General features: G+C 42.0%; 1 protein-coding gene across 10 annotated transcripts in view; it reads left to right on the forward strand.

Moving 5' to 3' along the window:
* MARK3 (microtubule affinity regulating kinase 3) overlaps positions 1-26,793 on the forward strand; it is a 111,258-nt gene that overhangs the window by 40,440 nt on the left and 44,025 nt on the right. For all 10 annotated transcript variants that reach the window (XM_084632630.1, XM_084632626.1, XM_084632628.1 and 7 more), the window contains 8 exons: positions 3,385-3,433; positions 6,200-6,265; positions 11,985-12,055; positions 22,795-22,851; positions 23,746-23,982; positions 24,078-24,197; positions 25,564-25,663; positions 25,921-26,033. In XM_084632630.1, coding sequence (XP_084488756.1) covers positions 3,385-3,433; positions 6,200-6,265; positions 11,985-12,055; positions 22,795-22,851; positions 23,746-23,982; positions 24,078-24,197; positions 25,564-25,663; positions 25,921-26,033 — 813 coding nt within the window. The remainder of the gene's footprint in view (positions 1-3,384; positions 3,434-6,199; positions 6,266-11,984; positions 12,056-22,794; positions 22,852-23,745; positions 23,983-24,077; positions 24,198-25,563; positions 25,664-25,920; positions 26,034-26,793) is intronic.

Genomic DNA, 26,793 nt, shown 5'->3' on the forward strand with positions numbered 1-26,793 from the left:
CATAAATAAAATTGCTAAGTCATTCTGGAAAAATACATTAATCAGTTTTCATTTTGTGTGTTTCAACTGTCTTAAGGAAAAATAATTACCATACTATGGTGCAAATCACTTGTTAATTTCTTTTTTTAAGTTAAGTATCCAAATATATGATGGCTGAAGAACAGTGTGTAGTTATTTGGCAGTTTACAGGCACTTTCCTTTAAGGACTTCAAAGCATTTTACAAACAGTTAATTTAAACATACGGTGTCCTTTCTGTGACACAGTTTTATCTATGGTACCTACCTCAAGGATAAGTGTCCGGGACTAGAAATGTCCTGCCTGTTTATTGTAACCACTTGTCTTATGCTTAGATTGTGAGTTCTTTGGGACAGTGATAGAATTTAAGTTTTTGTACAGTGCTTAGCACAGCATGGTTCTGGTCCCTGATCAGGGCTCCTAAGCACTGCCAGAATTCAAATAACAAGCGTCTCTCACAATGAATCAGTTCATAGTTACAGTTAGAAACAGAACTCCAGCCCCCTTTTCTGATCACTAGCCAACACTTCAGTTTGCATGCATCACTTCCTATATCTGTCCGAATATAGGTTTAAAACTTAATTTAACTTTAGGAACGTGCACAAAAGCCCTCTCCTCCTGAACTATTTCTCTTTGTGTCAAGGCTGTAAGGGTGTGCTTTTAGGCTAGCTGAATTACTGATCGTAATCTTAATTTTCTTTGTTGCCGCTTTTGTTACCTCTTGGTTTCTCAGTAAGGATCACATGGGTTTTTAGTAATTTTTCACTGAAACTTAATACCTAATGCTAGCACCATTTTATTCTGCTATGTAAATAAGCTCTGAAAAATAGACAGGCTTAGTAAAAGTAGTGTGATTCTCAGTGTCTTGTTTTCCAGGTTATTGTGGGGGCCTAGGGGCACTCTGGGGCATGGTAGAGAGTCTGTATACACTTTTCTTGCCCGATGACTACTTCTGCTCAATCCCTCCAGTAACAATTTTGCTTAGTTCTTCCCCTATATCCAAGCCTGCACACTCCTTAAATTAGCAAAGGTGAACACGTGGCTTTGTTTGTTAATCAAATGTGGTAACACACCTAGTTCTCTCATATTTTAGCATAGTTGCTGTTGTGCCTGCCGCTCTTATTTCTTTCTCCTCCTCTGTCTACTTCATCCGTGGTGAAGCACCACTGTTATGGACCATTAGGATTATTCATGGTCAAAGATGTTTGTGCCATTCAACAGGAATGGTGCAAAGGATTTTCTTTTCCTCCATTTTGTTGGCTCTTATTTTTGTTTCTCACACCCCAACCTTTTTTTAATGTAAATTATTTTAATGTCCATTGAGTCATAGCTGCAGCTGCTACTCCCTGCAGATTACAAGACACATTTAAATAGGGAAGATACTAATTTTTTAGAATGTGCGGATAGATCTTGTTGAGGGAAACTTGCAGTAGCACTATGATCTTATTTTCATCAATTCTTGTTATCTCTGACTTAATCTGCAGGATCCTCTAGGCACGGAACGGTCACTCATTTTTGTCCATTTTGTAATGTAGTGTATTTTCGACTTAGATCTTTCTTTATTAAGTATACCATAGCCTTTTAATTCACTAGTGAAACTGTAAAGCTACTGTTGGATTTAAAAAAAAAACCCACTTGATTGCTCCCTTTCTTGTCAAGCCAGAGCAGCTTTCACAAAATAATCAAGACTTGAGAATGCCAACCATCTGGAGTCTTGGGATGATGTGAGGGGATGTGAACGGTTTGCAGTTGATTACAACTTACTGCGCTGCCTAAAAAGATGATTTCTTGTGTCCCCTTCTCTCAAGCCTCCTGAGAATGGACATTTGCAAAATAAAAGGGAATGTATATACAATAGCATTTGTATTTCAGTGTTCTCATGGTGATGTCTATCTTATATTTAGGTTGTCAGTTAGAAGAAATGAGTGTTTATGGCATTCATAATTCAAGTTTTTGAAGGCAGTACTACATATTAAAATAACATGACGTACATGTCAGTTTTTCAGTGTAACAGAAAATAAGTGCATAAAGTGCAGAAAGAGGAGAAGGGTTAACTTTGTCTTTTTTAATTTAAGAAAACTATACATCAATAATCCAAGACTTTGCCTTAGTGTAATTTGTCATCTTGGCTAATATCAGAAAATTGGGGACTGATTATCTTATTTTGATATTAAAAAAAATAAAACCCTAGCCTAACACTTGTGTGTATATATATAGTGTGTCAAATTTGACCATGATATAACTTCTAAAACTATTTTATAAGAAGGGCCACATGGCTTCCCATTTCCCATATAGGCAACAAAGTTCCCACTTGTGGAATTTCCGTTTAATAGTCCCATCATGGGGAGGCATGGTTTGTATGCCTCTCTCCTCTCCCCACAATGGAACTGGCAGGCAGTTGACCCCTCCTAACCCTGCATACCCCTCTGAAATCTAATTAAGCAAGGTCCTCTCCACTCAAGAAAGTATAAGAGATGATAAAGGACATTTTATGTAATCAGTAAGACTCTAGAGGTGAGGCATTACCTGAGATTCATGACCAAATAATCCCCTACTTGTCATAATGGAAGGGAAATGCGATGGATTTTGTTTGCTGTCATTCATTTTGGTAAGTAAATGTAGTGTTCATGAAAGGTATTGGATTGACATCCCAGAGGCCAAAGTTGGCTCTCTAGCCACAGAACAAATACAACATAGGCGGTGACAAAGCAAACATCATCATCATGAATCCCTGCAACTGTGCCTCAATTCTTACTTGGAGGGACCTTCCTCTGGGACCAAGAGGGAGATTCTCTCTCACCTACTACCTGATTAGTGCTTGCTTGTTGGCAGTATCTGTAAAAATTGTTGTGCTTTTTGTGATGTAAATAGTTAATGTTGACCAGTAACTTATTTGTGACTATCAGATAGTGACTGCTAAGCCATTCGAGAGCTATCTTAAAATAAAATCCTTTAATACACCATGGTATTGCCAGTATTTGGAATATGAAATGCTGCAGTAAGTATGACCTTCATAAGTAATAAATGTAACCTTTTAATGAAACTTATTAAAGTGAACTGGATCAGAACCAATAATCTTGAGATTAAAGCCTCAGTTTATCTCTTGAAGTATCCAGTGTCCCTTTAGAAGAACTTTTTTTAAAGCTGGCATTTTACTCCTCTTGTCTGAAAAAAGATTATTCTGTCCATTTGAAAGTAAAATATGTAGTATTCCTGTGTTTCTCACATTTACTCTACCATTTATTAGGATTAGGTATGGAACTCTAAACATTAGATATAGAACAAAATAATCAGCTTCTTAGAAAGAAATGAATGGTAATTGTTTTGTCACTAGTTTATTTGATTTCCTATTATCTTTTTTATTTCAGCTTTTCAGAGAAGTAAGAATAATGAAGATTTTAAATCATCCAAATATAGGTATTTCATGTTTTCCTAACATGTTGGTTCTGTGTAACTAGCTTTTTAGAAGACTGCTTGTTTTCGGAGTGATTGCACATGTCCATTTTGCTTTTGGTGTGTGAGAGCTCCAGTGCACAGTTGTCAGAGTTTTTTCCCTTAGTGGTACCTGGTGGGGCAGCATGAGCACCCTCTGTTGCCTCTCATACCGCAGGCAGGTATAAAGAGCTGTACCTCCCCAGGGTACAGAACAAGCTGGCAGACCACCTCAGCAGGTCGTTTCACAGCCAGAAGTTGTCTGTTCACCAGGACATCACAATTTCAATCTTCCAGAGGTGGGGCTTTCCGCAGATAGACGGAAATTCACCACGCAACACAACAGGAAGTGCCAGCAGGTCTGCTCCTTCCAAAATCACAGCCCAGGCTCCAGCGCGGACGTGTTCCTCCTCCATTGGGGAGGTTCTCTCCTATACACCTTTCAGACCATACCATTCGTTCACAAGGTTCTGCTCAAGATCCGGAGAGAATAAGCTCAGGTCATATGGATAGCACCAGCCTGGCCCCATCAGCACTGGTACACATCTCTCCTAGACATGTCTGTGGAATCCTCAATCACCCTGGCGCTCATCCTGGACCTTCTGACACAAGATCACAGTCATCTTCAACATCCAAATCACAAGTCGCTTCACCTCACAGTGTGGAAACTCCATGGTTGAACCTAATGGAGCTTCCCTGTTCAGACCAGGTTAGAGAGGTCCTCCTTGGCAGCAGAAAACCCTCTGAGAGCCACATACTTGCTTTCCTCCCAAAGGTTGTGTCACAGTTTCAAATCAACCAGGACATCTTTCTCCTGGTATTCTACCCTAAGCCTCATTCCAGCAGCAGGGAGCAGAGGCTTCGCTCTCTGGATGTCTGCAGGGTACTAGCCTTTTACATCGAGAGAATGAAACCATTGAGAAAATCAGTCTAGTTATTCGTGTCAGTGGCGGACAGAATGAAAGGTCAGCCTGTGTTGTCACAATGTATCTCATCATGGATAGTGTCCTGTATTCATAAGTGCTACAACCTGGCAGGTGTTCCTGCACCTCCAATCACTGAGCTCTTCACCAGGCGCAGGCTTCTTCAACAGCATTCCTGGCTCAGGTTCCCACTCAGGAAATCTGCAGGGTGGTGACATGCTCCTCCATCCGTACTTTCGCCATGCACTGTGCGATTACCCAGCAGGCCAGAGACGATGCGGCGTTCGGACGAGTAGTGCTCCAATAAGTGGAAGACTCCAACCCTGCCACCTAAACTTGGGCTTATGAGTCACCTGATTGGAATGGACATGAACAAGCACTCGAAGAAGAAAAAACAGTTACCTTCTCGTAACTGTTGTTCTTCGAGATGTGGTGTTCATGTCCATTCCAATACCCACCCTCATTCCACTCTGTCGGAGTAGCCAACAAGAAGGAACTGAGGGGGTGGCGGGTCGTCAGGGCTCTATATTGAGCACCATGAAGGCGTGACTCCAGGGGGTGTCCCAACCAACCAGAGGGAGGCTGCTTTGGGAAAGAGTCTTCTGGCTACTGTGCATGTGTGCGCGTGCGCACACCTGATTGGAATGGACATGAACAACACATCTCGAAGAACAACAGTTACAAGAAGGTTTCAGAGTAGCAGCCATGTTAGTCTGTATTCGCAAAAAGAAAAGGAGTACTTGTGGCACCTTAGAGACTAACCAATTTATTTGAGCATAAGCTTTCGTGAGCTACAGCTACAGAAATGGTGTCCATTTCCATGACCCATCCTCCTTCCCCTCTCTATCAGAGTCTTTCTAGAGTAAGGAACTGAGGAGGGGGGGTCGGGGCAGCTTGGCCTTTTATACCTGCATGCAAGGTACTTGAGGGCACTCATGCCACCTTGATGGGAACTGTTAAGGGAAAAACTCCCCAACTGTGCACTGGAGGATGCACATGGCTACAGTGGAACGGACGTGCAACATATCTCAAGGAACAACAATTATGGAAAGATTAGTTACAGGTTTTTTTGTTGGTTTGTTTTAAGTTAAAGCAGTGGTATACAAGTGTAATGAAGGTTCTGCATCATGGAGCCCACTTAAAGTGGTGATAGGGAGATAAGTGCTTTAACGTAAGGGCATTTCATTGGCTGCATAGACTTGCCTTGCCACGCTGATGCACCACTATATCTGAGAAGTGGTTTTTAAAGAGGAGAAAAAAGAATACTTATTGCCTGGGACCCCATGAATAATGTGATTATGCAGTCACACAAAGGACTGAAAATTGCTGCATAATTGTGCTCCAGAAGCCAACTTTCACTTAAATAAAATTTAAAAAAACCTACTCCCATGGGAGAGGAGAGAGCACTCAGAATGTAAAATTAATTTAAAGTGATACAGTATTGTCTTCAGATTCTGTAGACAATAGTTGAGGCAACAACGTACCCTGTATATAATGTATACAAATTACTGTTACCCAGTACTTTGTTTTTTGGGAGCTATGCTTAAATTAATTGATTTTTTTTCACTTGACCCTAAACTGAGGGTGTTCCAAGCCAGAATTGTACATTCATAAAAGTTTGACCCAGACTGCAAACTACTAATAAAGCATTTCAGTTTTTCCATTTAGAAGCATGAAATGGAAATAATTGCTTTTGAGAAAAGTTGTTTTGATATTGTCAAGCAGCAGTAGTCTACTTTGAGAGAATCTTCCACAAAGACTAACAGAAAACTAGACTCCTATAATTGGTTGTAATCTTTTAGTAAATAACTGCTCTTTTTTCCTCTAGTGAAGTTATTTGAAGTAATTGAAACTGAAAAAACTCTCTACTTAATCATGGAGTATGCAAGTGGGGGTAAGTATTTTCCTTTTATGTGATACAAATGTAAAGAAATTGCCAAATGGTATTAAAGTTTTCTTTTGTAATATTCCTTAAAACAAGAAACATTGATTTCATGATAGTGCAACATTTCAGGTGAAATGTTAATTTTTTGGGAGGCATTTTCTTAAAGCTGTGCAATTTTTTAAGTAAGCCAAGCTTTATTGAAATCCAGAGGGAATTTTTTTCATAATTTTCATTGATCAGTCAGTCCATCATAGTGGTAATAGCAAAATAAGGATATTCACAATAGGCAGGAATTGGTATGACAGTTGGTTTCATTGATGTGGTATTTGGTAAAGTTAAGTATATATTCAGATGTAGTATTGTATGAAGTAATAGCATATAACATTCAGGTGGAAAAGTGTAGCAAATCTATTTGTCCTTGCATTTTAAATAACCAGTACTTCAACATTGCACTTCTTGTTTTTGAATGTTGGTGACATATGGACTATCCTGATTAAAGTGGCCCTTTTAAATTAAAGTAAGATCCGCAGTTACCAAAATCTTCTGGACTCTTCATTCTGACAGCCACATGGGCCTCTTCACCTTGAATGGTCCCTTGAAAAATTTAACTACTTGTGCTAAACAATCTGTTCCACCTTGTATTTAGCTGTGACGCTGAATACGTTTCCCAAACCTGAAGAGCTGTGAAAGCTCAAAAAATTGTCTCTCACCAACAGAAGTTGGTCCAATAAGATATTATCTCACCCACCTTGTGTCTGTAACCCCCTCTTTAAGTTCCTCCACTGACTCCCCCTTTTGAATAATTAATTCCGAATTTTTGAGCAAATGTGAACATTTTCTCAGTGTTTTCCGCTGTTTGTAACTATAGCTAGAATCAAGGCATCCACTTCCTGGACACTACAGTGCTAATAAACAATGGTCACATAAACACCACCCTATACCGGAAACCTACTGACCGCTATTCCTACCTACATGCCTCCAGCTTTCACCCTGACCACACCACACGATCCATCGTCCACAGCCAAGCTCTGCGATACAACCGCATTTGCTCCAACCCCTCAGACAGAGACAAACGCCTACAAGATCTCTATCAAGCATTCTTACAACTACAACACCCACCTGCGGAAGTGAAGAAACAGATTGATAGAGCCAGAAGAGTTCCCAGAAGTCACCTACTACAGGACAGGCCTAACAAAGAAAATAACAGAACGCCACTAGCCGTCACCTTCAGCCCCCAACTAAAACCCCTCCAACACATTATTAAGGATCTACAACCTATCCTGAAGGATGACCCAACACACTCACAAATCTTGGGAGACAGGCCAGTCCTTGCCTACAGACAGCCCCCCAACCGGAAGCAAATACTCACCAACAACCACATACCACACAACAGAACCACTAACCCAGGAACCTATCCTTGCAACAAAGCCCGTTGCCAACTGTGCCCACATATCTATTCAGGAGACACCATCACAGGGCCTAATAACATCAGCCACACTATCAGAGGCTCGTTCACCCGCACATCCACCAATGTGATATATGCCATCATGTGCCAGCAATGCCCCTCTGCCATGTACATTGGTCAACCTGGACAGTCTCTACGCAAAAGAATAAATGGACTCAAATCAGATGTCAAGAATTATAACATTCATAAACCAGTCGGAGAACACTTCAATCTCTCTGGTCACGCAATTACAGACATGAAGGTCGCTATCTTACAACAAAAAAACTTGAAATCCAGACTCCAGCAAGAAACTGCTGAATTGGAATTCATTTGCAAATTGGATACTATTAATTTAGGCTTAAATAGAGACTGGGAGTGGCTAAGTCATTATGCAAGGTAGCCTATTTCCCCTTGTTTTTTCCTAAGCCCCCTCCCCCTCAGACATTCTGGTTAAACTTGGATTTGTGCTGGAAATGGCCCACCTTGATTATCATGCACATTGTAAGGAGAGTGGTCAGTTTGGATGAGCTATTACCAGCAGGAGAGTGAGTTTGTGTGTGGCGGGGGGTTGGGGGGGGTGAGAGAACCTGGATTTGTGCTGGAAATGGCCCACCTTGATTATCATACACATTGTAAGGAGAGGTTTCAGAGTAACAGCCGTGTTAGTCTGTATTCGCAAAAAGAAAAGGAGTACTTGTGGCACCTTAGAGACTAACCAATTTATTTGAGCATAAGCTTTCGTGAGCTACAGCTCACTTCATCGGATGCTCACAAAAGCTTATGCTCAAATAAATTGGTTAGTCTCTAAGGTGCTACAAGTACTCCTTTTCTTTTTGCGAATATAAACTGTGTTCTAGCTGTTATATTTGAATTCCTAGGCTCCATAGATGCATAACTAGTTTTCTAGTTGTCTAACTGGGACTAATGGTAGGGAAGGGCATAAGAACGGCCAAACTGGGTCAGACCAATGGTCCATCTAACCCAGTATCCTGTCTTCTGATAGTAGACAGTGCCAGATACTTCATAGGGAGTGAACTTCTAAGTGACCTTCCTTAGAAGTTTTTAAGGTCAGGCTTGACAAAGCCCTGGCTGGGATGATTTAATTGGGGATTGGTCCTGCTTTTGAGCAGGGGGTTGGACTAGATGACCTCCTGAGGTCCCTTCCAACCCTGATATTCTATGATTCTATGAACAGAACAGGATAGTTTATCAAGTGACCTATTCTCAAGTCCCAGCTTCTATCAGTCAGAAGTTTAGAGATTCCCAGAGCATGGAGTTGCATCCCTGACTATCTTGGTTAATGGCCATTGATGGACCTATCCTCCATTAACTTATCTGCTTCTTTTTTTAACACAGTTACATTTTTGGGTTTTGCAACATCCCTGGCCCTGAGTTCCACAGGTTGACTGCGCATTGTGTTAGGAAGCACTTCCTTATGTTTGTTAAACCTGCTGTCTGTTAATTTAATTGGATGATCCCTAGTTCATGTGTTATCTGAAGGGGGTAAATAACCCCTTCCTTATTCACTTTCTCCACCTCATTCATGATTTTATGGACTTCTATCATATCTCCCCACAGTCTAAGCTGAACAGTTCATCTTTTTAATCTTTCCTCATATGGAAGCTGTTCCATACCACTAATCATTTTTGTTGCCCTATTTGGTACTTTTTCCAATACCAAAATATATATATATTTTTGAGATGGGACACACTGTATGCAGTATCTATCCTTTTCGTAATGGTTCCTAACGTTGTTAGCTTTTTTGACCTCTGCACATGGAGCATGCTAGTGTGTGTGCACCTCTCCCTTCTTCGATAGTTTTTGACTTAAAAGTAAGGTAATACTGCCATCTAGTGACTGGCTTGCAGAGGATAAAGGCCTAAAACTACTACAGATAACTGAGGGCATGTCTACGCTACAAACTTAAGTCGATCTATGTTAGCTCAACTTATACCTACCGTTGTAATTACTGCTGTGGTTCGTGTCCGCACTAACTTCCTTCTGTTGGTGGTGCACATCCTCAAAAGGAGTACTTCCACTGACTTAAGAGGCGTAGTGTGGAGGACTGAGAGGATGGGCTCTCAGCTCCGCATGCAGCTTTCCCCTCTGTCCCCCCTAGCTCTTGGCTACCTGCTCCCTGCCAGGAGCCCAGCTGCACCCTCAGGCTCTTGGCTACCCGACTACTGGGCTCCCAGTGGGGAGCCAGGAGCCCAGGCAGTAGTGCTACTGAGAGCAGAGAGCCGGGGGCAGCTGGGCTCTAGCTGGAGCCCTCCATCTGCCCTGGGGTGACAGCCCAAGCTGTAAGTCCGGCTTTCTTGTCAATTTCACAGTTCCAACAGGGAGCTGTGAAATTGACAAGAATGACAGCTAACAGCAGATGTAAGTAACCTGCAGTGTCTATACGGGCACTGCGTTGCCCTAACTACACCAGTGTAAGTCCTACACCTCTCATGGAGGTGGAATTATTATGTCGGTGTATTAGGACACTTACATCCATAGGAGCAAGGCTGTAGCGTAGACACACTGACATAATTAGGTCAACGTAAGCTGCCTTACATCAGCCTAATTCTGTAGTGTAGACCAGGCCTGAGACGCTCCTTTTAGCTGAAATGAGAGACCTGTGTGTTTGGCACAGAAGCCATTAGTACTATTATATACTTATGGAATATGCTACATGAAAATATAATAGCAGATGACTGTGCCCCAATATGGATTCCATTCCGAAAATTCCCCTTTATCTACATTTTAGTCATCTGTCTCAACTTAAGTTAAATATTCAGTAAGTCCCTCGGTTATTTGAACTACTGTTTTTCTCTGCTTTTTATATTCCTGAAACATTTCCGATAAACAGGGTTGGAATTTTTCTTTGTCTGATCCCCTGCATTTCTATGAATTTTTATTTACTAATACTTTAAAAAGAAATAGCTGTAAGATATATTTCAGGGAGTTATCACTGACTGTTGTATTTTAACTGCTACTCTGGAAATAAAAAAAAAATCTGTTCAGAAGATGCAAACTTATCAAACCATTCACGCAAACTCCTTTTGTCAGATGTTGTGTTCTTTATTGTAGTGTCTGTTGTGCATTCTGTACTTAAATCAGTTTGAGTTGATTCCAGGTTGTGACTTTTTCAAAATTAAAAGTACTTTTAATTATATATTTTTCCTTTTTTGAAGTCATAATGTGAAAAATGTTCTCTAACTTATCTGAGAGTATATAAATATTAAAATAGTGATTTGATCTTTGAACTCCTAAAATCTTAGATTATTTAAATGAAATGATTTATTTGTACTTAAAGACCTAATTATGTATGTGGAAGCATTACCTCTTCCATATCTAATGCTTACAGTTTTTCAGTAGAAAAACATTTAAGTCACACTGTGACAAACAAGTCGATATTTCACTGGATGGATAGCAACATTTAAAAACTAGTCAAGGAGGCTAGTTATAAAATGCCAGACATTAATTGACTGTTTAAAAATGCAGCCCTTTTCAATTTTTCTTCAGTACTATGTCCTTCAAATGTCCCTTGACATGTTGCATTGTTTCGTTCACATTTTGGAAGTCTTCCAAGGACCTGTTATGCCAGGATGCTTTTCTTCAATGTCTTATATATATGATGATTAAATTCTGGCTTTCTTCATCACATCAGTCTGGATGGTTTTTATAATAAAGACCCCATTTTATTTCAACCACAGGTTGAAACAGGGATTTGCATCATTGTAATATAATTTTTGTACACTTAGATTAACTATATTATAACACTCTGAGGCTACAACCATATTTACAAGATCCTTTAAACATTTTTGTACTGTAGATGAGGCTTATGACAGTCATCTCTGTGATACAGCAGATATTTTTCTAATGGAAATCTGAAAGGAATTCAGGACTTTTTTTTTTTTGTAAAGAAAGGCATGCTGCTCATTTTCTACCATAAATGATTGAAAACAAGTATTTTGCCTACATTCGGTCACCCAGCTAGTTCTTTTTAAAGTTTTTCTTTTCTCAGTGAAATTACTACATCATAGTAAATCACTCTTCTGGGCTCTTGCTATGAACCTTTTGCAAAAATGAAAAGTTAGTCCCTGTTATGATTGTTTATTCATGTGAAAAATCATTCTAACTGAAATCTCAAATTTAGCTCAAATTTTGACATTTATGTAGCTCATACAATATATGTTACTCTTACATTTACGAAACTAACCCTAGATTTTGAAATTAACTAGCTAGTATTTTAAAATATTCAACAGTTCTCATTTAATCTTTGATATGTTTCAATTGCAGGTGAAGTATTTGACTATCTTGTTGCACATGGAAGAATGAAGGAAAAGGAAGCAAGAGCTAAATTTAGACAGGTATGTATGATAGACTAACAGCTCTTAAATCCTCAACTTTAGCATTAAAAAACAGTTGACAGTGAGCTTTCCCATGGGTGCTTTCAAGCACGCTCTGTTGCTGACTTTTTGTTGCATTAAATAACAGCAAAACTAGTAGATTCCTGTAAAAAGTGAATCTAGAGTGCTAAATTATATATGACAATTAAGGACAGGGATGTCAGCAGTACAGCATGTGATGTTTAGTCCAGTTCATGTGCCAGAAAACATGACATAAATGACATCATAAACAATAATGAATATGGATAATAAACTGAAAACTTATTTGCAAATGTACTGTTATTCCCCAGTCTTTATTTTCCTTACCAGCTTTTGTTGATGATCTATTCCATGGCATACCATCTGTGGACAGTGATCTAAGAAGAAAGATCAGGAGTTAACTTCATTTTAAAAATCTGATAGCACAGAGGGAACAAGCACAGCTGTTGAAGAAAATCATATAATTTTACATACAATCTAATGTTTCAATTATGTTAAGGACATTTTGCATGAAGTAAATCTCGTAACATAAATGGACACCTTTATGCTTGTCTGTTCTGTCTTGAATAGAATAGTGTGTCCACCATTAGTTATTTGGGAAATAGTGGAAAAGTAGGAATAACTCGCTTATTCCCTGTATCTAATATTTGAATGTGTGTAATATGTTTCTGTGGAAATGTACTGTGCAGAGAAGTTTAACTGATACAAACAGTAACCTCACTAAAGTAAATGTGACAGTCGCAATAAACAATAGGAAAAAAGGGCAGTATTATTTAGGACAGCTTCCATTATAAGGAGGCAAAAATAAAATCAATAAAAGAAAGCACTATTTCTCTTTTCATTTGAATCCTCCCTAAGTCTTGCAGTATCCTCCTTAATCTTTTGCAAGATCCAGCTGGCAGACATCACATCCCAGAAGATATTCTTTGAGTAGTGTGCAGATTGACAGGCATTAAGAGCCATTTCTGCCACTCATTCACAAAACCCTGGCGTGTATTGTTTTTGTTTGACAGGCTGTATTCCAGGTTCCTATGCTTAAATTCAGGAAGACAGAAAAATCTCCCCTTCAAATTCAGAGTTTTTGTGTGTGTTGCTTTTGCCCTCTGTCCCTTACAGTCTCAATGATATTAGCTTCTGGAGTTGTCATTCCCATCTCAGATATTGGGCTGTACCATTTTTTTAAATCCGAAAGGTTATCCTTCAAATGCAAACCCAGTAATTTAAATAAAGTTTTTCTAAGATTCAAAAGGATCAGGGAATTTTCTACCCACTGGCATGCCTAATACTAATTTTCAGCGGTCAGATCTGCTTCACCAGTATGTTCACTCTTCCCCATGGCTATTGTTCTTAATCAGGAGATTTTTTTTTTTTCAAAAGTTCTGTCACAGTACTTACATGTTTTATTACTTCATCTACAATGTTGTATACAGTTGACCCTTCAATCCCAGTTATTTTATTCAAGTCCACTGACTTCTCTGAAAGGGAATTTGAACCAAGCCACTCTTTCCCCAAAGAGTTTATAAAACAGAGGTCACTGAACTCCAGTTCTAGAAACCTGTCTCATAGTATTTTAAAAAAAACCTGAAGGTATACAGCAACTTTTAGAATGTTCTACTAATCATATAGTCCTTTTGAGTGAGCATTTTCCATCATGGCACTGTCATTTGGGGGCACAGGATAATAAGAGCAATATTTTGGTACATGCTCAACTTCCTTGCTGTCATCCAGGTTTTTCTTCTACTTTGAAAAAGTGTGGCCATGGCTGATTATGCTGCAGTAAATAGCTTATGTATTATGCATAGAACGCATGTTTAACAGGTGAAGTATGAAAGTGTGCAAATGCCAAAAATATAACCATGCTCTGCTGCTCTCCATTTTAAGCTGCTTTTGTGCCTCAGAGAGCAAATATTTGCACTTTAAAGATGTTTTGGATTCTTTATACAATTTACTTCCCCTTGCCCTACCCTCAGGCCTCTGGGTTGATAGTCTGCTCTGATCATCCTTCCTCAGCAGAAAAATTCTCCAATGTGTGAGATGTATGAATAAAAATTAATGAAAAAAAAGGAACCCAAGTTTGTGCCTTTTGGGAAACGAGCAAATTAGGTAATTGATGCCCCCGGACTACTCCTCGCCTGCATTAGTTTGTTAGAAAGTAGCTTTCGTTAATCTTTCTGCCTCTTCTCTGAGAAACTCTAGAAGCAGGGCTGTTTGTTAATATTCTTCTTTGAGTGCTTGTTCTTGTCAATTCCAGTTAGGAGTGTGCGCGCCACGTACACAGTCGTCGGAAACTTTTCCCTTTAGCTCCCATCGGGTCAACTGTGAAGCCCCCTGGAGTAGCACCTTCATGGTGGTGGATATAGGACTCTGCCGACTCTGCACCTCCTCAGTTCCTTCTTACCACCAGTGACGGTCATTGGATCTGCGATCTCTTGCCTAGCAAGCGCTTCCCTTAGCATTCTTTACATAGCGAGGTTAGTTTAGTTTAGTTGTAGTTATTGTTAGTACATAGTGTGTATATATAGTAAGGTTTGGGAGCAGGGTTTCCCCAATCCCAACGCCCCCAACTCTTGGGCACCGGGGCGTGCCGCAAGCCCAAAGCTTTAAACCCTGCAGAACCTGCAGTAAGCCTATGCCAATGTGTGGCCTCCATGACTCGTTTCTGAAGCATCTGGGGGAGGCACACAAGGCAGAAAGGTGCAAGATATGCAGGGCTTTGCGCCCCAGGACAAAAAAGGAGCGAGATTTCCAACTTAGGCAATTGCTCATGGAATCCTCTCTTCGTCCTCAGTCTGCTGTGGACCACCAGGACCCAGCACTGAGCGCGTCCGTACGGAGCATCAGTACGTGACAGAATGCCAAGGAAGGACTCTAGTCTGAGACCCTCGTAACTGGCACTCTCCGGCACCACATGCTGAGGAGACAACCCAGCATCCCTCGCATTCACCGGTGCCATACAAGCGGCATAGAAAAGCCGACAGGGGGCGGTCCCCAGTGCTGAAAGCAGCTGGACCCGCAGGTGCTGCACTGGTGCGTCCCTTGGAGGAGCATCCGGCACCCAAGCAGCAAGAGTTGGCACCGTTGACTTCAGTTTGCCTGAGGTGAATGTCTAGTCCGGAGTCCAGCAACTCCTCAGATGGGCAGCGCCAGGTGGAGGAGTTGGAGCTACCCTCCACCCTGGACAGTTTTGCAGCTGCCAGAGATTTAATTGCCATGACGGCTCCTCAGCCCCCGGTGGTCAGAGATGAGCTCTGGTGCTGTCTAGAGACAAGCAGACCATGATGCAGCACTCACCCTCTCTTGTCAGGCACCGTTTGCCTCGGCCCCCACTCCAGATCATCATCTCCAAGGCACCGCTCTTCTGCTCTGGATTCTGTGCGGGGTTCCCCAGCATTAGCAGGATGTTGCTCCCCTTCCCTGGCACAGAGGATGGCGCGGCACCTATCCCCGGCTCCGAGAGAGGACGGCACCAGATTCCTGGCACGAGCGCCTTGACACCGGTCCCCCGCATCATCAACTTGGCACTAGTCCATAGCACAGGACACTTCGGCTCCACCGTGGTCATCACAGTGGAGATCCATCTCATCAGACTCAGTGATTCCTTCTATTCCTGTTGAAGCCAACACAGATCTGACAAGCAACGGAGGTAGGCACCAATGGCATGGCACTCCCCCAGTGACAGCCTCCAGCACAATGGCCCTTTTGGACCCCCTGGCCTTACCCTCAGGCCCAAGGCTCTTTTTCTAGGGGCTCCCGCTCGGTGGCCTCTGAGCACCAACCACCCCAGCCAGCCAAGGACCGGGCTATGCCCTGGGGATCTGAGGCCACTTTGGCACAAGCCTCCCAGATCGCTGCAGAGGCAAGACCCATTGCAAAGTCAGGCTACCGCCACCATGGCTACGGTAGCTACAGAGGCCCCAGATACTGACCAAGAGGAGGTCAGGAAGCCGGAGGGCCAGGAGGACCCCGTTCCGCCTCTGGCCTCTTCATCTTTGTTCCCGGACGAGGCAATGGCAGGAGCTTCAACCTCAGGCCCTCCTCCAGTTGACCACAGGGCCCACAAGGACTTCTCCAGAGGATTGCCCACAACATGGGATTACAGGCAGAGGAAGTGGTCGAACCCAAGGACCCCATGGTTGACATCCTCCCTCCAGAAGGACCATCCCAGGTAACTCTGCCACTAATAAAAGCGATCCAAGCAATATTAAGACTCTGTGGCAGACCCCGGCTTCAATCCCGCCTACTGCCAGAGGTGTGGAGCGCAAATACTTCATCCCCTGTAAGGGGTACAAGTATCTGTTCTCTCACCCACAACCATGTTCTCTGGTAGTGTCAGCAGTTAATCAGAAAGAGAGACAGGCAGCAGGGGCTGGCCCCTAAATCCAAAGAGTCGAAAAGGATGGACCTTTTCTGCAGGAAGGTATCCTCAGCTGCAGTTGCGTAAAACCAACCAGCAAACTGTCCTCCACAGTAGATATAACTTCAACTCATGGGACTCTGCGTTGAAGTTCAAGGAGCTGATTCCACCAGACTCCAGAGCCGAGTTCTCTGCTATTATTGATGAGGGGAAGGCAGTGCCGCGGACCTCTTTGCAGGCTTCGTTGGACTCTGCGGACTCGGCTGCCCGCACTCTTTCCTCAGGAATAGCCATGAGGAAGAGCTCATGGCTTCATGCATCCGGGTTGCCCCTGGAGGTGCAGCAAACCCTGCAGGACCTACTGTTTGAAAGCGCAGGGTTATTTTCGGAGCAGACAGACTTCTGCACAGCTTAAAGGACTCCCGGGCAACTATGAAATTGTTGGGCATGCACTCAGAAACCCAGTGAAAACATTTCAAGCCCCAACGGCAATAGCAGCGCCCATATCCTCCTCGGCCGCGGCAGGATTTTTATAGTTATAGGGGCGGGAACGGCAGGCACAAACTTTCCAGTCCCCCTTCTGGGCAGGGCCAAAGCCCAACCTTCGTCAGGCTGTAAGCAGGCCTTTTGAAGGCGAGCCTGAGGACAGCACACCTACCACGACACCAGATCCTTCCCATTGCTTCATGAATTGTCTATCCCACTTCTGCCATGCTTGGTCCCAAATAACATCGGACCACTGGGTTCTTCACATGGTAGAAGTGGAATGTTCTGTCCAATTCTGCTCTTCCTCTCACCCCCTTTCCCTGTCCCTCTTCAGAGACCCTGCTCACAAGCAACTCCTTATCTAGGACGTGCAGGTGCTCCTCGCCATAGGAACAGTGGAGGAGATTTCTCAGGAGCTTTTGGGCAAGGGATTCTATTCCCACTATTTCCTAATCCTCAGGGCAAAAGGGGAGGAGGGCTTCAGACCCATTCTAGACCTGCGAGGACTCTACAAATTCAAGGTGAAGTTGAAGTTCTGCATGGTCTCCCTGAGCACAATTATCCCTTCCCAGGATTCGGGAGACTGGTACTTCGTCCTCCACATGAAAGACGCGTACTTTCACATAGCCATTCGGCCTGCACGCAAACGATTCCTACGATTTGTGGGCAACCACAAACGTTATCAGTTCACGGTCCTCCCATTCGGTCGAGCGTTCACCAAGTGCATGTTGGTCGTAGCAGCCTTCCTCTGGAGGAGGTGGGTGCACGTATACCCATACCTCGACGACTGGTGCTCAAAGGGTGCACCAGGGAGTAGGTGGAATCTCAGGTCCATTTAGTCAGATCCACTTTCAGAGGACTGGGCCGCCTCCTCAATGTGAACAAGTCAACCTTGTCTCTGACCCAGAGAATAGAGTTCATTGGAGCAGTGCTGGACTCGGTACAGGCAAGGACATTTTTACCAGAGACCCGATTCCAAGCCATGTCAGATATTATTTAAGGCCTCCAGCAGTACCCGACCACTACTGCACTTAGGTGGTCTGGCATGCCAGACTGAGTCTCAAACCCTTGCAAGCGTGGCTCACGTCTGCCTTCGCCCAGGACGCAACAGCCTGGACTCAGTGGTGAAGGTGCCAAAGCACATATTAGAGTCCCTCCAATGGTGGCTCAACCCTCGGACGGTGTGTGAAGGAGTCCCCTTCAACAGCCCCCAGCCCTCCTTGACCCTGGTAATGGACACGTCAGTTCTGAGTTGGGGTGCGCATTTGGGAGATCTCCAAACACAGGGCCTGTGGTCACAGGATGAGCTCTCCCTTAATATCAATATAAAGGCGCTCAGGGTAGTACGACTAGCATGCCAAACTTTTCAGGCCCGGCTGCAAGGACAGTGCTTGGCAGTGATGACTGACAACCCCACTGCCATGTTTTACATCAGTAAGCAAAGTGGAGCCCATTCCTTCCCCCTGTGTCAAGAAGCCCTCCTTCTATGGGACTTCTGCATCGCCCACTCCATTCACCTGGAGGTGTCCTATCTCCCAGGAGTTCAGCACGAACTAGCAGATCACCTCAGCAGATCATTCCTTAATCACAAGTGGTCAATCTGTCCAGATGTCATACACTCCACCTTCCAAAGGTGGGGTTTCCTGAAGTCAATCTGTTTGTCACCCAGAGCAACAGAAAGTGCCCAATGTTCTGCTCCTTCCAGAGTCACAGCCCTGGCTCAATCACAGAAGCGTTTCTGCTACCCTTAGGAGGCAGACTGCTATATGCCTTTCCACTGATCCCTCTCGTGCACAGGGTACTTCTCAAGGTCTGCAGGGACAGAGCGGAGGTAACTCTGGTGGCCGCAGCATGGCCTCGACCACACTGGTACACCATGTTTCTGGAGCTGTCAGTGGACGCCCTGATTGCATTACCACTCTACCCCGATCTGATCACTCAAGACCACGGTCACCTTCACCACCCAGACCTCCAGTCCCTCCATCTCATGGCGTGGAAGCTTCATGGTTAAACCCCATGGAACTTCTGTGCTTGGAACCTGTAAGAAAGGTCCTACTTGGCAACAGGAAACCATCCACCAGAGGCACTTAACTAGCTAAGTGGAAAAGGTTCACTTGCTAGTGTGCCCAACAGCACACACCTCCACTCCAGGTACCTGTATCACTTATTCTAGAGTACCTTCTGCACCTGAAACACCAAGGCCTGGCAGCGTCATCCATCAGGGTACATCTCACTGCTATCTTGGCCTTCCACCGTGCAGCATCCAAATGCTCCATATTCGCCACCCCCACCGGTAGGACGTTTTCTCAAGTGTCTGGAACGGCTACATCCTCAAATTAAACAGCCTGTTCCTGTGTGGGACCTTAACCTGGTCCTCGCCATGCTCATGGGGGGGTGGGGGGCTTTTGAACCTCTGGCGACTTGCTCACTCCTTTACCTGTCATGGAAGGTAGCCTTTACATCAGCTAGGAGGGTGTCAGAATTAAAGATCCTTACCTCCAATCCACCCTGCAGAGTCTTCCACAAGGATAAGGTGCAACTCAGGTCTCACCCAGCCTTTTTTCACAAGGTAGTGTCACGCTTCCATACTAGCCAAGACATTTTTCTACCTGTCTTCTATCCTCAGCCTCATCACAGTAGTCGAGAGCAGAGGCTGCACTCATTAGATGTTTGGCGGGCGCTAGCGTTCTACATCGAATGCACAAAGCTGTTTAGGCAGTCGAACCAGCTGTTCATGGCGGTAGCAGACCGGATGAAAGGGCTCCCGGTCTCATCTCGAGGAATATCTTCCTGGATCACTGAATGCATCTGCACACATTACAAACTGGCCACGGTCCCGGCCCCAGCACTTACAGCACATTCTAAGAGGGCACAGGCCTCGTCAGCGGCATTCCTGGCTCAGGTCCTGATACAAGAAATTGTCAGAGCAGCAACTTGGTCCTCAGTGCATACGTTCACCTCTTGCTATGCTATCACCCAGCACAGCAGAGATGTTGCAGCATTTGGCAGAGTGGTGCTCCAGTCAGTGATTGATTCCTTAACTCCAATCCCACCTCCAGGGTGGAGCCTGGGAGTCACCTGATTGGAATTGACAAGAACAAGTATTCGAAGAAAAAACTGTTACTCACTTTCTCGTAACTGTTGTTCCGAGATGTGGTGGTCATGTCCATACCAATACCCACTTGCCTACCCCTTTGTCAGAGTAGCTGGCAAGAAGGAACTGAGGAGGCACGGGGTCCTATATCTGGTGCCACTTCAGGGGGCTCCACAGCCCACCCAACGGGAGCTGCTAAGGGAAACTTTCCGATGACTCTGTGTGCACCACAACCTGATTGGAATGGATGTGAACAACACATCTCAAAAAACAACAGTTACGAGAAGATGAGTAATTGTTTGTTATCCATAATGATATTTGGAATTGGGCAGATGTCAGGGCAGATTTGTAACTGTTTAGGCCTATAAAAAACCTCCACAAATTAAATCAGCAGTGCAGTATGTATCAGACAAGTAAGAAATCAACTGCTAGTGACAGCTCCACAATTTAGGTAGATTTTTCAGACTGAGACACCAACTTCATAATGCGAACAGAAGGGAGAAGGAAACCAATGAGATAAACAAAGGGACCCAGCCCAGAGAAAATTATAAATAAAAACATTTTTGGTACAGTTCTTCATTGAATTTGTGTTCTTTTCCTTCATACTGTTGGTCTCCTTTCCTTTCCTTTCCTTTCCTTTCCTTTCCTTTCCCATGCCTGCCCTTTTCCCCTTTCCTTTCCATTCTTAGCTGTTGCTTCACTGTTTCAGCCCCTAAATTTGTCTACAGGTGCATCAGCTAGTACAGAAATGTCAGCAATGAAAATCTCATGATCAACATGTTGTTTCTATGACCATTTGGGATCAGAAGTGACGTTTGCTTCCAGTTGAGGATGGCGTAGCAATCAGACCATATTCTGTCTCTGCACGCTATTCAAGTGAGAGGCTCATGAGATACTAGTCATGTTGATGGCCCTGAAGACCTAGGGTTTCTGGGGATGGTTTGGGGAGGTGAGAAATATAGTAGAGCTCTGACTGGGGCTTGTGGTGCTAGAGTAATAGAGGAAGAGAAGAAGGTAGACAGGTGGATGGGGTGTGAGGAGAAAGCTGATCATAAATTAATAAGCATTATAAAAAAGTCTATACTTATAGAAAAAGGAACACAGAATGAGGGAGACAAATACAGAAGGAAATAAAAGAAGTAAATGAAAAATAAACAAGTGACTGTGTAGTTAACCTTTTTATAGAACATCTGCTTCCAAGCTGTTGTCTGATATACATAAATATGAAGGCTAGGACTATAACAGGGTTTAAAAGAGAACTTGTTAAGTCCATTAATGGCTATTAGCCAGGATGGGTAAGGAATGGTGTTCCCTAGCCTCTATTTGTCAGAGAGTGGACATGGATGGCAGGAGAGAGATCACTTGATCATTACCTGTTAGGTTCAGTCCCTCTGGGGCACCTGGCATTGGCCATTGTCGGTAGACAGGATACTGGGCTGGTCAGACCTTTGGTCTGACCCAGTATGGCCATTCTTATGTTCTTGTAATTTATAATACAGACACGACATATTTTCATTTGAATACCAGAATGAAACACCTATCATTTAAGTGTAAAATGCAAACAGATCTAGTCTAGACATGAAGAATTTTTACTCTAACATGCTTGCAAATAACCTTGAGTTACCATTCTGAACACTGAAAAAATAAGAGAAAATTCTTTCTTGACTCTGTTTGCATGGTCATACGCAGAGCATTGGACTATTACCCAGCTATAGCGGAATTGTCCTGTTCTGATGTGAAAACTGGCAATGAATTACAAAGTTTAACATTACTTCACCTTTTTAAAATTGGTGATCTTCTCAAATGAAACCTACTAATAAACTTGCTCATAAAAAAATTAAAAGAATATAAAGATTGATGTTTCATGACCTTTCAGTGTTGCTATGCAAAGTTGATTGCACGTCCAACCTTAATTCTGACCCGATGTTCATGTGCATTACGATAGTGTTTCATTACATGATCATATACTGTGTGTCAAATAAGACAGTGTAATGTACAATTTTTTCTACAGCTTTACATACATACGTCACAGCTTATATTAGAGTACTACTCTGTGAATGCCACTGTCCCCGAATGCCTTATTTAAGTCATTCACTGTGACCTTATATGATCCACCATGCAAAGTTGCAGAAAAAAATATTCTGTATTTGAGAAATGTGGTCATGAAATTATTGTATGAAATACACCTAAAAGTACACTGAACAAGACCAGAGTTCTTTCACATTCCCTTTAGTTTGCTACTCATTGCATAAAGTGCAAAGTAAATGAGGTAAGGTGTGCTCAGATCCTTGCCTGGCTCATGATGCACAAACCTTCAGTAACTTATGACTCCCTACTAACTTATCACACAAGTTGTTTCTCTCACTCAAATCGCTGAACCGTTTCCCCCCAAAGTATCTTTAAAAAAAAAAAAATCTTCAGGCACAGACTGAAAAATTTCAGTCCCATATTGAAAATTTCAGAAAGTTGTGAATGAGTAAAGACATGAAATGAAAACCTTTCCGTGACCTTAATAAAAGGTGAGCCTGCCCTGCTTCGATAATCAGCCATGCAGAAACAATGAAGTCCTTTCAAAGTGTAACAGAAGTCAGTATGTTGAATAATAAGTTTATTTTTAATTACACTTTTATTAACTTTACTCTGAATGTGGTGACCATTGTGGTGGTTGGTTGTATGGCTTTGAATGCATAAAAACTTGTCAATTTTAACAACTCATATTGAAATTTCTGATTACACATCTGTTTCTTTGAGGTGTCACTTATATAATTGGGCCTGTTTTCTATCCAGATAGTATCTGCAGTGCAGTACTGCCATCAAAAACATATTGTTCATAGAGATCTCAAGGTGAGTAGAAAAAACCCCAACCAAAGTTTGTGTGCAATAGTTTCGTTCTTTGTGCCTATAAGATTTAGAGTTTTAAATCTTTTCTATGGCTTACAGGATGTTTCAAATGCTATTAAAATATATTAAATATGGAGCTATTTCTTTTTTAAAAAAAATTGGGGGTGGAGGAGATGATGAGATACATCTTAATGTAAGGATTTGGATGGCATATGAGAAGTGGAGCCTCTGACCTCTTTGTCACTAATTGAAATCTTGCTCAGTTTGGTAATGATAAAAAACATTACAGTTGGATAGCAGATGTGAAAATCCTTGGTGATTCTTGTTGCCGATATTAGTAGACAACCCAAAAAACCCCACCATCATGGATGGGGTGGCTTCTCTTAGGTTTGGCACGAGTTGGTGTGGCATTATGAGAGAGCTTGCTCCATTCCTTATACTATAACTGTATAAGGTTGCTATTACTTGCAACCGAAGTGTGGCACATTTCATAAATCTTATCTTCACTTTATAGTAGAGATTTTATGTACTACAAACTTTTGTAAGCATTTACCAGATAAAAGTGTAGGTTTTAAGAGAGATGCAGTTTCATTTTCATCTTTTTACATGGAAACATTAAAGTTACAGAAATACCAAATAGTTTTTCATGAAGTAACCAAAGGGATGATACATGTGACTAGCTTTATTTAGTGTAACAGGTGCCATAAATCTGGTGAGATTTTAAAATAAATATGAAAATTACTAATTTTGTTAAGATGTTTTATTATTTTCAATAAAAAAGCAATTTTAGTACACTTTTGGCTTTTTCCTTTAAGAATGAATAAAAAATTGAACAATAGCTTTTGTAGAAAAATCTGAAATTTACACAACATAGTATTTTTCTTTTCTTCCTCCCAGGCTGAAAATCTATTGCTAGATGCAGATATGAACATTAAAATAGCAGACTTTGGTTTTAGCAATGAGTTTACAGTTGGAAATAAACTGGACACATTTTGTGGCAGCCCACCATATGCTGCTCCAGAGCTCTTCCAAGGCAAGAAATATGATGGACCTGAAGTAGATGTTTGGAGTTTAGGTGTTATTCTTTACACTCTTGTTAGTGGATCTCTTCCTTTTGATGGACAGAACTTAAAGGTATATTACTTACTCTACTAACTGTTGTAATAATTCAACAACAGTATTTTAAACTATGCCTCAGACTTTTTATAATTCTCTTCCTTTCTCCCAAGGAACTGAGAGAAAGAGTACTAAGGGGAAAATACAGGATCCCTTTCTACATGTCAACAGACTGTGAAAACCTCCTCAAACGTTTTCTGGTGCTAAACCCAACTAAAAGAGGCACTCTAGAGGTAATAGCATGAATAAAATACTTTCAGACAAAATAGTAATTAAAGGTGATTTACCAAGCTTCATTTGTACCACTAATACTTGCTATTCCCCTCCCCCATTAGCAGGTATTTAACTTCAATTGATATTTGGTGCCTTAAGAGTTCTAGTGTGAGTTTTGGGCACAAATATGGCAAAGTTGCACCTGTTCCCTCAAGTCAGTTTCTCAGTGCAGTGAAGAAAGTTTTTTTTTCTGTGCGTATGCAATCCAACGCAAACTCTTAGATGGTTGCCTACTTACATGTGTACTCTGAGCATGCACCTGGGATTAAGTGGGCAAATCCATAATGCGTGAAGAAATTGGGGTTTCGTGCATGCAACCCTAATTTGAATACACATCAGTTGTTTTCATGCCTACGTTGGGAAGTCACTTAAGAGCGCACATCTTTGAAAACTTGATTTTTTTCTTTGTTTCCTTAAAAGCTAATAACCCAAAGCACAATAGTATCACTATTGTAAACTGTAGTTTTGGACTTTCAAAATGTACCGTAGTATTCTACAGTAAGGTATCTTGAAGATGTATAGAGTAATCACATGAGGAGGAGTTACTGATTACTACCTTCAAAAGTAGTGCACTATGGCTAGGCATGGCTTGCATTTTAGTACATTCCTATGAAAGACTGTTGGAGTACAGTAATATCTGTGACTTCCTAAATAGTGCAACATTAGAGAAGGGTTAAAATCTCAGTTTGGATTTTCTTAACCATAATACTTTTAAACAAGTGCTTTCTTTTGTCTGCTCCTCTTTTTCTTTTGTATTCTTGATCAATACTTTATGCTTTAATTTAACTCCTTGAGAACTGTCTAGTTCCCAAGTGAGTAATATTTAAAATGGTGAAGTCTGCAAGAGGTTTTGTGGCTGAAAGAGGGCATTAGTGTACAAAATCCAGTGAAGATTTCCTGGATTAGGATGGTTTCCTGCATACAGATTCTTGTCTGGAAGAAGTCTTTAACTACTCTCCTCCCTGTGCTCTCACTGCAACCAATCTCTCCATACTAGTACTTAACTTTGACCTTTATGCTGGAATACAGCTGATGGGAAGTAGTCTGTCTAGGAGCACAACTCCAGGGAGGAGAGGGAAGAGGACTGGCAATAAGGCTGGCTAGTTTCAAATATGAGTTAGGAATTATTTGGAGCTTTCTGGAAAAGAATGGTGGGTAGAATTAGAAGAGGAAGCAAGGGACATACCTCTTTAAACCCAAGTCTGGATTTGCTTGTTTTCAGTTCTTCAGTGCCATACATTTTTGATAGATGGGACTTTGACCTTTCAGTGTCTTGTTTCGTTTACAAGTAAATATCTTACACTACTAAGCAACCTATCTTTGTAGCAAATCATGAAGGACCGGTGGATCAATGCCGGGCATGAAGATGATGAGCTAAAACCTTTTGTTGAACCAGAGCTAGACATCTCAGACCAGAAGAGAATAGGTAATTCAGTGTTTTCCAGTATGTCTGCATTTAACTTGCAGTGTTATGAGTTCATGTACTGTATAGTCAGATCTGATCTGTGCTTAATATGTATATTTAGGTATTTGAAAAACAACTTTATTATTAGTATCTAATAGACATTGTTCCCACATTTAGATGTTTTGTTCCATTGTTAGAAATAGGTTTTTTGAATATGGAAACAATCAGTGTATCTGTTAAAGCATATTGTGACTTACAAACTCCTTCCCTCCTTTCAGATATTATGGTTGGAATGGGATACTCTCAAGAAGAAATTCAAGAATCCCTTAGTAAAATGAAGTATGATGAAATTACAGCTACATACTTATTGTTAGGGAGAAAATCATCAGAGGTGAGTATAGAACAGGAAAAAAGTTAAAAATATTCTGATGGTAAATGCAGAAAAACTATGCAGAGCAATTCAAGTGAAAGTTATGGTTCCTCTTTGAGAAATTGTTTACATGAATTCCACTATTGGGTGCATGGTCCACCATGTGGACAGGATCAAATTTTTTTGGCCAATAATGTCTGTTGTGGCTTCACCTGTGTCCTAAATATCCTTGCATGTCCCCCTACCGAAGGGCATAAAGGACAGAGCAGGCCCCATTGTCCCTCAATTCTTCAAGTGCTTGTCTGTATATATTCCACTGTTGATGTGCACACACTCAATACAATCCTGTTTGCATTCTTTTACCCTGCAGTGTCCATTCAGGCCCTGTGTGCAGAGTGAGTTTCCTTGTACCTCTAGCCAAAGGCATAAAATGTGCGGTGATCCCAACTTCCCCTCAGTTCACCACCCCGTGTCTTGCAGTGTGTGAGCCTCTTCCCTCACTGTGTGTCATTTACCCATTGTTTTGTAAATAGAGACTTAATAGCTGGTGATCAGTGTATAATTTTTGATGGCATTTCCTTTCTTCTTCATCAAGAAGGAATTTTATTTTGCCTGAGCATCTGTCCTGGTTATCTGATTGGTCATAATGACAGAACACAAGTCTCCAGGCTTTAGGAATTGCCCTTCATGTGAGATAGTAATACCTCTAAATGATGGGTATACCAGATGCTTACTGTGTCTGGGTGAGAGGCAGATAACCGAGAAATGTCATCTGTAAATT

The sequence above is a fragment of the Lepidochelys olivacea genome, assembly GCF_965140295.1.
Source record: "Lepidochelys olivacea isolate rLepOli2 genome assembly, chromosome: 6".
Classification (NCBI taxonomy): Eukaryota; Metazoa; Chordata; order Testudines; family Cheloniidae; genus Lepidochelys; species Lepidochelys olivacea.